A 12,535-nucleotide genomic window follows, 5' to 3' on the forward strand; every position below is an offset into this window, starting at 1 on the left:
TGACAGAATTAAGAAATACAGCTGTACAAACTGAGCCTTCATTGAGGATGAGCAATCTGAAGTTTAAAGACATCATGAACTACATCTGAAATTTGCCTCCTTTTCACTTGAGAATTTAGAGTCTGGGAAACCCATGCTGGAAGTGTTGAATCTGAAGGATAGTTAATTTCAAAAGCCTTTCTTTTGCCTTTAACAATGAGGTTAAATGGTATGTTGACTGTTGACCAGCCTGTGCTAATGTTTGTGCCAACTCCAGCAAGCTGGTCATTTGCACACAGCTAAATGTACCAGCCTTAAGCCCAAAGTGTGCAGATTGGAGCCTGGTTGCAACTTTTCTCTGCTATTTTTAATACGCACCTGATCCTACCCCACCCGTTTCTAAGTGTTAAATTCCCACTAATTTCTAAAATACGAGTGCAGTTAGTTGACATTAAAAATAAAAAGTTCAGGGGTGTTTGATAAATTGGGGTGCGGAGGAGTAAAGAATGAATGATGAATTCATACAAAACTCTAGTTAGGCTACATTTAGTGTACTGTGTGTTGTTTTGGACATAATAGAAATGGTACTAAAGATACAAACCGCAAACAGGGCAGGTTCACTAGGATAATGTCAGGGATGGGAAACTGTAGTTATGAGGACAGACCAGATACTGAGACTATTCACTGGACACTCAGGAGATTCAAGATAGTTTTTTTTTTAAATCATGAAGAGTTTTGATATAGTGAATCACTAGATATTATTTCCTTTAGTTGGGGAGTCCTAAGTTGACAAAGGCTACAAATTATGTGCTTCTGTTTGCAATAATGCTTCCACTGTAAATTCTATTGGTTCAAGTTCTGTTCCAGTTAGGGAAGCTCCAATTCTGCACACAAACATAAGCTTTCGTTAGCAGATACTATTACTCAGGACGTACCTACTGGGCCAGGTGGATGTGCCAAAGAGCAGCAGTATAGTTAGACATGCTCTGAGATACAATGATAACAAAAGGTGATAAAACAGATAATAAGAGCTACAAAAAAGGAATATGAAAGGAAGCTTTCAAAATATATCAAAATCATCACAGCGGCCTGCACACACATGCAAGGCCTGGAAAACATACAGACTTGAGCTGTTAAGTGGCAAGTGACACTCGCCCACATAAGTTGTAGGCAATCTCCATCTCCAACAAGAGAGAATCTAACCATCTCCCTGGCGTTCAATGGCATTACTATTACTGAATTCCTCACTGTAAATATCCTGTGGGTCACCACTGTGCAGAAACAGAACCAGCCACATAAATACTGTGACTACAAGAATAAGTCAGGGGCTGGGAATTCGGTGGTGAGTAACTCACTCCGACTCCCCAAAGCCTGTCTACCATCTACAAGGCACAAGTAATGAGTGTAACGGAATACTCTCCACTTGCCGAGATGACTGCAGCTTCAAAAACACTCGAGAAACTTGACACCATTTAAGATGAAGCAACCACTTCATTAGCACCCAATGCACCACCTTAAACATTCACTCCCTCCACCACTGGTACACAGTGGTACGTCCTTCTCTAACAGCACTGTGGGTGTAATTACAGCAAATGGACTTCTGCAGTTCAAGGCAGTGGCTCACCATCATCTCTTCAGGGGCAATTAGGGATGGACAACAAATGCTTGCCAGTGACGCTCACATCCCAAGAATGAACTTTAAAAAACATTATTCTACATGCATATACACATACATTAGGAAGAGGTAGCCAGTAGCAATACGGGCCCCCTGAAAAGTGCTAAATTTGATATCGTAAATGAAAACAAGGAAATAACAAACTGAATAATTATTTTGCACCAGTATTTACAGTAGAGGAAGAGGACAGCATGCTGGACATCCCAAGGAAACTAATACTGAATTGGACAAGGTGAATGACCATAATTAATGCAAGCATGAGCAATAATGAGAATATAATGACAATAAAGAATGACCAGGACTGATGGTTTTCATCCCAGGGTTTAAGAGGAGAACATTGCAGATGTCCTATGGTCTTCCGAAATTCTCAATTTAGGATCCATTTCTTTAGATTGGAATTTGCATGTCACTGCAATTTAAGGTTAGAGAAAAAGCCCTGGCATTGCACACCAGTTGGCTGAAGATCTGTTGTTTGGAGATTGCTTGTCTATAATTAAGGACAGAGTGACTGACAATATTGAAAATTTTCAAGTGATCAGAGAGAGCCTGCATAGATTTGAAATTGGCCATGTCTGACAAACCTCTAAAAGAATTTTTTGAATTCAAGTAGTGGACTGGAAAACGTCTATGGAAGTTATTTATATGGACTTTCAGAAGGTACTGGATAAAGTTCATCATAAGAGGCTATTAGCTAAAGTTGAAGCCTATGAAATTGAAGGTAAACTACTGATCTGGCTAGGAAATTGGCAGAGCTGCAGGAGACAAGATGTGACTTGTAGCATCCCACAGGGCTTGGTGCTGGATCATCATATTCAATAACAACGTAAATGATGGGACAGAGGACAGAGTTTCCTGATGCAACTCAGATGAGTGGCACAGTAGACAGAAGCATAAAATTACAAAGAGATATTAATGGATTAAGTGAATGGGCAAAACTAGCAAATGGATTTCAATGTAGGCAATCAATATGAGGTCATCCACTTTGGACCTAAAAAAATAGATCAGAGTACTTTCTAAATGGTGAAAAGCTAGAAACATTTGAAGCCCAAAGGAGGTGGAGGTCTGCATGTGAGAAACACCTGACCTACCTACCTAATCCCATTTACCAGCACTTGGCCCATAGCCTTGAATGTTATGACATGCCAAGTGCTCATCCAGGTACTTTTTAAAAGGATGAGGCAACCCGCCTCCACCACGCTCCCAAGGAAGCGCATTCCAGACTGTCACCACCCTCTGGGTAAAAACAGTTTTCCTCACATCCCCCCTAAACCTCCTGCTCCTCACCTTGAACTGATCTCCCTTTGTGACTGAGCCTTCAAATAAGGGGAACAGCTGCTCCCTATCCACCCTGTCCATGCCCCTCATAATCTTGTACACCTCGATCAGGTCATCCCTCACTCTTCTCTGCTCCAACAAAAACAACCCAAATCTATCCAACCTCTCTTCATAACTTAAATGTTTCATCCCAGGAAACATTCTGGTGAATCTCCTCTGCACCCTCTCCAGTGCAATCACATCCTTCCTATAATGTGGCAACCATAACTGCACACAGTGCTCCAGCTGTGGCCTCACCAAGGTTCTATACAACTCCAACAGGACCTTCCTACTTTTGTAATCTACGCCTTGATTGATAAAGGCAAGTGTCCCATATGCCTTTTTCACCACCCCACTAACATGGCCCTCCGCCTTCAGAGATCTATGGACACACATGCCAGGGTCCCTTTGTTCCTCAGAACTTCCTAGTGTCATACTTCCTTGTCAAATTACTCCTTCCGAAGTGTATCACCTTACACTTTTCAGGGTTAAATTCCATCTGCCACTTATCTGCCCATTTGACCATCCCGTCTATGTCTTCCTGTAGCCCAAGACACTTAACCTCACTGTTAACCACCCGGTCAATCTTTGTGTCATTCGCAAACTTACTAATACTACCCCCCACATAGTCATCTATGTCATTAATATAGATTACAAATAATAGGAGACCCAGCACAGATCCCTGTGATACACCACTGGACACTGGCTTCCAGTCACTAAAGCATCCTTCTGTCATCATCCTCTGTCTCCTCCAACTAAACCAATTTTGAATCCACCTTATCAAATTACCCTGTATCCCATGTGCCTTTATAAGTCTCCCATGTGGGACCTTGTCAAAGGCTTTGCTGAAATCCACATAAACTACATCAACTGCATTACCCTCATCTATACACCTGGTCACCTCCTCAAAAAATTCAATCAAATTTGTTAGGCATGAACTCCCTCTGACAAAGCCATGCTGACTATTCCTGATCAAATCTTGCCTCTTCAAGTGGAGATAGGTTCTCTCCTTCAGAACTTTCTCCAATAGTTTCCCTACCACTGACGAGAGACTCACTGGTCTGTAGTTCCCTGGCTTATCTCTACAACACATCTTAACTAGCGGAACCACATTAGCTGTTCTCCAGTCCTCTGGCACCTCCCACGCGGCCATAGAGGAATTAAATATTTGGGTCAGAGCCCGTGATCTCCTCCCTTGCCTCCCTCAGCACCCTGGGACATAAATCATCCAGACCTGGAGATTTGTCCACTTTTAAGCCTGCCAACACCTCCAATACCTTGTCACTCCCTATATCAATTTGCTCAAGAGCCTCACAGTCTCTCTCCCTGAGTTCGATACCTTCATCCTCATTCTCTTGGGTGAAGACGGGTGAGAAGTATTTGTTCAACACTCTACCGATGTCCTCTAGCCCCACCCAGACTTGTAAACTACTTTTTGGAAAATAGGTGGGATGCCCACTGTTTCAAAAGACAAAATATAGCATCCTGACAGATTGATAAGCACAAGCTTATTTAGAATGTTTAGAGTTATTTACAGTCAAAAACATATGAGGTAAAACATAAGATGTTGAAATACCAACAGTCCTGACCATTGTCACGAAACTATCATATTTTTCATAATATTATTGTAGGCTTATGAGTGTGAATGTAGATGGTTCTGTCTGTATGACTGATTTAATTAGACTAGAGGTACTTAGACCAAAGGATTGATATTATCAAATGAGTTAGGTGTAAAGCAGAATTTTGAAATGGAGCTGAATAAACTAGGATGAGGATTCTACAGATAGGGTGAGAAGGAAATTTGCATTTTTAAATAACTGAAGGGGTTGTATGATTTTCAAAGGAATGTTGTAATGTTTACAACTGGCAAGGTAATTGAGACAAAGCCATGCGTTTATTTTTTCCCCTGAAAGTGACTGTAATTATGACATGAAAGGTTTTTATATTATGGGAAAACTAGATTTCCAAAGACATGTCGAACATAGGATTTTGCACATTAAAGAGAGAGAAAAACATATAAAAAGGAGGATGGAAGGTTATGTAGGGGTGTGGTGGTGTAAAATCTTGAAAGTTACACTGGGTGAAACAACCTTGGAAAAAAGCCTCTAGACATCCTGAAGCAGGAGTGCTACTCCAGTAACTAAAGTGGTGTTAAAAAGCCTTTGGAATTCCACTGTCAAGTGGGTGTTGTGGTAACCTTGCTGAATTGCCTATTTGAATTTAAAGTTTATTTTGGATTGTTACCTTAAAAGGGAAGTGTAGTTGGGAGTCAGGTTAAGTAAGAATTTTGGGGCTGGTATCAAGTAACGGTAATCTTATGTATGTGTTTGAATTCTTTTCTTAATAAATGTTTTAATCTAATTTTTAAAATCATTAAAGGTGTTAGTGGACTCATTACTTCTGAATTTAGTGCACATATCTTCTCATAATAAATACAAATTGCAAAACCGTTGTAATAACGTGGCCAAGTTTCCCTTATGGATTTGGTCTGCCTGGCACATACCACCTGCTACATCATAACACCATTCAAAATCTTGGTTGCTTTTCTTCAACAAACCCTTGGTAATATGATCTCTGATGGTTCATTTATGCGGCTTTGTTTCTCAAATTTTGAATTTCAGGCTCCTTGTCAACTATTTCATCCAACCTTTACAAAACACCAACATGATTTCTACGTTAGAAGGTTGTCCTCTCTTTGATGCAAATAAAAACCCTTAGGATTGGTTCTCATCATGGCAAGTAATACATTAAGAGTTCAGCAAACAAAGTTGTTCCAGGTGTTGTTTCAAGGTATACCTGAAGCAACTTCTGCCCGATTCCAGCAAGATGTGGAAATGACATGAGCTGGAGTGGAACAAGCTTGACAGGAGTCGCCTTTGGTGACCCATGGGAATGAAAAATAAATTACTTATGTTTAAGAAATTTAAAAAGGATCACAAAATACTAAGCACCTTTTGACAAGCTGCAAAATTTCTAATAAGTTCAAAATATTAAAACATATTAATAAATGCTTTAATAATGAAGGTTAAATGCAGTGCACTTTAGCAGAATACCAATTTTCTAGGCATTGAAATATCACACTTACCGATAAGAATGCTGTTGATGTAGATGGGTTCAATGAAGTGACTAAGCAGAGCTCCCTGAACTCCAAGCACTTCCCAACGAGTAAGCTTATCACTGCCGGACATGCTACACACTCTAGTACCAGTTACTTCAGGACTGCAATGACTAATTGCGTACACCTTTCCATCCAAAATAACATGAAGTTCCATCTCTTTGTTAGTATGAAAGGTAGATATTGAGTGAGGAGCCAGATGCCTGTGTAAGGAAAGTTGCATATTTCTCTTACAAATTTAAAAAATGCAAATAGTTGAAAAACACAGCAGGCCAGTTAGCAACTGTAAAGAAAATGGACAAGTTAACGTTTTGAGTTTAATCTTTCACCAAAACAAAAATAAAGCAGATCCCTTATTGGGATTGAAGGAGAACAAACAACAATTACTCAAATCATAGAGGAACTTAATGATTTCAATACCTGCAATTGGCTAAATGGAAAAGCAGGAAACTATTAGATGATATAAGTTTGCCTTAATTTACATCACGACTTAACATGTTCCTGAGTCTCCAAGGTACATTAGTGGGCAAGTCTCCCCATCAGCCATGAGAAGTTAGGAAGTCAACCCTGACATATTAATCTGTTTTCTCTTTGCACATGCTGACAATTTTGCTATGTATTTACATCAATGTTAGGTTTCACTTGCAACAATTTATTTTGGGCGGAAAAATAAAGATAATTTTTAATCTGTATTTCTTGGAGCTTTATTTTTAAGAAAGTTTACTGAAATGTCATTTTGAAATAAGAAGTCATATGATGCATATATCCAAAATGACTGCCAAGACTCAGTGAGCTATTAGCTCTAGCGATACTTGTGTTACATATTCTACTTGGGTACAGTATCAGTGGCCACACTTGAAAAATGACCTTGTACTCTAATGCGCCAATGTGCCAGAGCAATAATCATCTATTAATCAAAGGAACTGTGCAGTTGGGGTTCAAGCAGCAAGCCTAATAAGTGAGCTTAGAAAGGTTAGGTGCCCACATCTCTTCCCCAGGACAGTGGAATTGGAGTTTTCTGGCTCTTTCATCATTGGCAGCCAAAAGAACACAATCTTCAACAAGTCTCTTTCTTACAAGTCCCTTCTTTAGATGATGTAGCCAGGGTTGTGGTACTGCATTATTGAGTGGTGGGAAAAGCCTTGCTTACCCTGATGTATAATTTAATTCATTAAGACCACAGTTATTTAATTCATTCTTAACTGGCCTGCTCCAACTCACAAAGTGCAACTCCATTTGGCAAAAACCTGAAAAGGTACCATTACACTTCAATTCCAATTTCTAGAACATTAGAAAATTACAAAATATCTTACTGACAAGACAAATAATGCTGTACACAGTTGTAATATAAAGTTAAAACAAAACAGCTAGTTGAGCTCAGTCACTTAAGGTAGGGCAACATCTAGCGTTGTGAGGATTAAATATGTAACTATAAGCAGCTTTTAGTGTTATTCCTTAACAACAGGAACTGTGCACACTTTCAAGGAAAGTTGGTAAATGATTATTAAGCTGCCCATAATCAACTGATTAATGCAAGTTTCAGTCAATGGAAAACAGAGTAGTGAACTTTATAAGTTTTTTTTAAAGCTAGATCTAGGAATAGAAGCATACAGCCATAGGCACAGCGAGTGGCTTGTGACACCAATAGCTGCTCACTTAATAATGGAAATCAAGTTTTGGTGCGAGCCGGATGCACGACAGAACAGTAATCAGGAACATATCAAGTGTATTTAGCAAGTTTAACTTGTACATAGATGATTTGTGTATTGAATGGAGTTTGTAATTTGCTGAACAACAATAAAAATACCTGGAAAAACTCAGCAGGTCTGGCAGCATCTGCGGAGAGGAACACAGTTAAAGTTTCGAGTCCGTATGACTCTTCAATAGAACTAAGGAAAAATAGAAAAGAGGTGAAACATAAGCTGGTTTAAGGGGGGTGGGACAAGTAGAGCTGGATAGAGGGCCACTGATAGGTGGAGATAGCCAAAAGATGTCATAGACAAAAGGACAAAGAGGTGTTGAAGGTGGTGATATTGTCTAAGGAATGTGCTAATTAAGGGTAGAAAGCAGAACAAGCAAGGTACAGATAGCCGTGGTGGGGGTGGGGTGAAGGGAAGGGATCGAAATAGGCTAAAAGGTAGAGATAAAACAATGGATGGAACTACATTTAAAAATAATGGAAATAGGTGGGAAAAGAAAAATCTATATAAATTATTGGAAAAAAGGGGGGGGCTCGGAAAGAGGCGGGAATGGAGGAGAGAGCTCATGATCTAAAATTGTTGAACTTAATATTCAGTCCAGAAGGCTGTAAAGTGCCTAGTCGGAAGATGAGGTGCTGTTCCTCCAGTTTGCATTGAGCTTCACTGCAACAATGCAGTAGGCCAAGGACAGACATGTGGGCATGAGAGCAGGGTGGAGTGTTGAAATGGCAAATGACAGGGAGGTCTGGGTCATGCTTACAGACAGACCGAAGATGTTCTGCAAAGCGGTCAGCAGTCTGCGTTTGGTCTCTCCAATGTAGAGGAAACTGCATTGGGAGCAACGAATGCAGCAGACTAAACTGAGGGAAGTGCAAGTGAAATGCTGCTTCACTTGAAAGGTGTGTTTGGGCCCTTGGACGGTGAGGAGACAGGGAATAAAGGGGCAGGTGTTGCACCTTCTGTGGATGCATGGGAAGGTGCCGTGGGAGGGGGTTGAATTGTAGGGGATGATGAAGGAGTGGACCAGGGTGTCCCGGAGGGAACGATCCCTGCGGACTGCCGCCGGGGGGCGGGGGGTGTGTGGTGAAGGGAAGATGTGTTTGGTGGTGGCATCATGCTGGAGTTGGCAGAAATGGCGGAGGATGATCCTTTGAATGTGGAGGCTGGTGGGGTGATAAGTGAGGACAAGGGGGACTCTATCATGGTTCTGGGAAGGAGAGGAAGGCGTGAGGGCGGATGCGCGGGAGATGGGCCAGACACGGTTGAGGGGGTGATGGGCCGGACACAGTTGAGGGCCTTGTCAACCACCGTGGGCGGAAAACCTCGGTTAAGGAAGAAGGAAGACATGTCAGAGGAACTGTTTTTGTAAGAGTCATCATCAGAACAGATGCGATGGAGGCGAAGGAACTGAGAGATTGGGGTGGAGTCCTTACAGGAAGCGGGGTGTGAGGAGCTGTAGTCGAGGTAGCTGTGGGAGTTGGTAGGCTTGTAATGCATATTGGTGGACAGTCTATCACCAGAAATTGAGACAGAGAGGTCAAGAAAGGGAAGGGAAGTGGCAGAGATGGACCATGTGAAAATGATGGAGGGGTGGAAATTGGAAGCAAAATTAATAAATTTTTCCAGGTCCAGACGAGAGCATGAAGCAGCATCGAAGCAATCATTGATGTACCGGAGAAAGAGTTGTGGGAGGGGGCTAGAGTAGGACTGGAACAAGGAATGTTCCACGTACCCCATAAAGAGACAGGCATGGGGCCCATGCGGGTACCCATAGCCACACCTTTTATTTGGAGGAAGTGAGAGGTGTTTAAGGAGAAGTTGTTCAGTGTGAGAACAAGTTCAGCCAGACGGAGGAGAGTAGTGCTGGATGGGTATTGTTTGGGCCTCTGCTCGAGGAAGAAGCGGAGAGCCATCAGACCATCCCGGTGGGGGATGGAGGTGTAGAGAGATTGGACGTCCATTTGCTGTTCAGGTTTGCAATCTTTACATCATGAAATTATCAGCAACCTCAGTGTTAGAAAATTAAGTACAGAGAATGTAAGATATTCAGCATATTATACAGAATTTTCTTTTTAACATATATTCATTGCTTATTTTTAACTGTAACATATCCAAACAGAACTGACTTCTGGTGGTTTTTTTTTAGTGATAACAGCCCTCAAGCAAGTCACTGTTTGGGACTGTATTCTTCAACAAAATATATGAGTGCTATTCCTGTAAAATATGAACTATTTTACAGACATAAATCTACACCATTTCAGGATTAGATTAATTTAAAACATCATTCTGCTTTTTGACTTACAACTGTTTAATCTGTGCAGCTCCTTTTGGCAGTTGATTCAGATAAAGGTGAAAGTTAGTCCGATCCTTAACAGTAAGAACTTTTCTTCCGGATTCAGTGCAAAAAATAGACTGGCTCACCACATCAGGATTTTTGTTGTAGAACATAAGAAGATGCCTGTAAATATACCTAGAAAGTACAGGGGTGCACATGAAATACCTGCTCTCTAATTCACATTATCTTTCACTGATGTAACATTAACTCCAATGTAATAAAATATCTGTGCTTTGCTCTAAATAAGAAAACATGTTAAAATGAATGGATTATCAGGACATACATTAGATGATGTCTTAATAACAAAGTCTTGGAGAGAAATCCAGTGTGTCATGAAGAAAAGTGCAGAATAATAAAGTATTTTGTTATAATAATTTATATCATGTGAATGTGAATATGATTTACTTTCCTAGGTTCTCTTCCTGAGAGGCATATTTCATATTCGTGGAATGAACTAATACTGGGTCACTGGTGTAGGGAGGAAGCAACATAAAGGAAGTTTGTGTCTGACAGAGGTATTCTCCCATGTGACAACCATACTCCTGCACAGTACATAAGGAAGAGCCCTACTTTGGGGTCGAAAAGCAGAACACTCCAGATGCTGGAAATCTGAAATAAGAGCAGAAAATGCAGATATACTTAGCAAGTCAGCCAGCAGCTGTGGAGAGAGGAACAGAGTTAACATTTCAGGTTGATGACCTTTCATCAGAACTGGGAAAAGTTACAGTAAGGGGTGGGTGGGAAGAGGACAAAAGGAAGGTCTATGTCAGTGTGGAAGACAGAAGAGATTGAATAGCAGAAGATTTAGTCCTACGAAACAAAAGGAAATGGTGATGGGACAGGAAGATAAACAAAAACAAGTGCCTAGAGCAGGTGTGCTGCTGTAAACAAAAACAAGAGAAAAACTGAACCATGAAGAAATAAAGAGAAGAAAAACCTGGTTGAGAGGGTGGAGGTAGACAGACAGTTTACAGTCTGAAATTGTTGAACTCAATGTTGAGTCCAGAAGGCTGTAAAGTGCCTAACTGAAAGATGATGTGCTATTCTTCAAGCTTATGTTGAGCTTTTCTGGAACAGTGCAGCAGGCCAAGGTGATGAAATGTTCTTGGACAGCAAGGTGGAGAATTAAAATGACAGGCCAGTGGAATTGCAAGGTCATGCTTGTGCACTGAACAGAGGTGTTCTATAAAGCAGTCACCCAATCTTTGTTTGGTCTCCTCAGAGTAGGGGAATTTCGTCGTGTGTAGGGGTTTAGACTGTTTTAAAAAGGGGATTCTCTAGTCTCCTAAATGTAGGCTGCTCAAGTCCATAGTCTCTCTAACCATGACTGTTTATTTACGGAAAGTGTTTACAGATTTGGGCTTCCACACGATGGAGCTTCTCCTTCTTCCAGATCTCTCTTACCTCTCAATCATATGATCTGACATTTTTACATCAACATCATGTATGCTTTTGATGTGAACCCTTTACTCTACAACACCGCCCCCCCCCCCCCAAAGTCTTTATCCCCCATCGCATTTATATCTTCCTACATCTCCCCCTCAAAGTCTCAGACTTCACAGGGTTAGCCTATGAGGTGTCTTGACCAATTTCCCTGGTCTTCTTTTGAGGTCAAGGATATTCAGTATTCTCCCTTCTGTCAGTGTGAGTGATCTTCTCCTAGGTGGCTGTAGAGATTGTGGTGAAGTCTTTCCCCCTTTCCAGAGTCTGAGTAGTAAACTCAAGTATTGGCTTTCTTTCTAAAGATACTAAGGCACTGGGGTTTCTCCTTATGATACCCTAGTCTGTCTCAACCCTGTACGATTTTGTTTGTAGAGTATTTTCAATGATCGTACCTTATCTCTGTTGATCTTGGAATCGTACTCTCTACCCCGGTTTCAGCACTGTTAACTCACATGCTCTACGTTTGTGATTAAAGTTTAGAACCTGGCTGTTCCTCTGGTCTTCCATGTCCTGTTTCATCCTTTCATGGTTGTTCGTAGTGACGCTGAGTTTAGGTTTTTGCTCTGTTCTCAATTTCTTACCTATTAGTAATTTTGATGATGAGAAACCATTCTGTGGTAGTGAGGACCAATGACTCAGAAGAGCTCAATTAAGGTCTTCTTCTTCTTTCATAAACCCTTAATAGTTTGTTCCCATCTCTCAGCCTCCCAATTTGCTTGGATAGTCAGGTGAACTGGTTACATGAATTAAGCCATATTCGTTTAAGAAATTTCGGAATAGCTCATTTGCAAATTGCAGCTCATGGTCAGACAGTATAATGTCCAGAAGGCCAAACGTTGAATAAATTCTCAAAGGGTTGAATGACTGTTTCTGCTTTGATACTACGCAATTGGTTTACTTCAATCCACCATGAGTATTTATCGACAACAATAAGGTTTTCCCCTTAAATTCAAATAAGTCCATTACCAGGCACT

General features: G+C 40.9%; 1 protein-coding gene across 1 annotated transcript in view; it reads right to left on the bottom strand.

Moving 5' to 3' along the window:
• The window catches only part of adad1 (adenosine deaminase domain containing 1 (testis-specific)), an 89,218-nt gene that overhangs the window by 25,741 nt on the left and 50,942 nt on the right, over positions 1-12,535 (bottom strand). The window contains exons 9-10 of the mRNA XM_041175890.1: positions 10,086-10,253; positions 6,054-6,286 (exon numbers count right to left, since the gene is read on the bottom strand). Coding sequence (XP_041031824.1) covers positions 6,054-6,286; positions 10,086-10,253 — 401 coding nt within the window. The remainder of the gene's footprint in view (positions 1-6,053; positions 6,287-10,085; positions 10,254-12,535) is intronic.

Source organism: Carcharodon carcharias, chromosome 1, assembly GCF_017639515.1.
Source record: "Carcharodon carcharias isolate sCarCar2 chromosome 1, sCarCar2.pri, whole genome shotgun sequence".
Lineage (NCBI taxonomy): Eukaryota > Metazoa > Chordata > Chondrichthyes > Lamniformes > Lamnidae > Carcharodon > Carcharodon carcharias.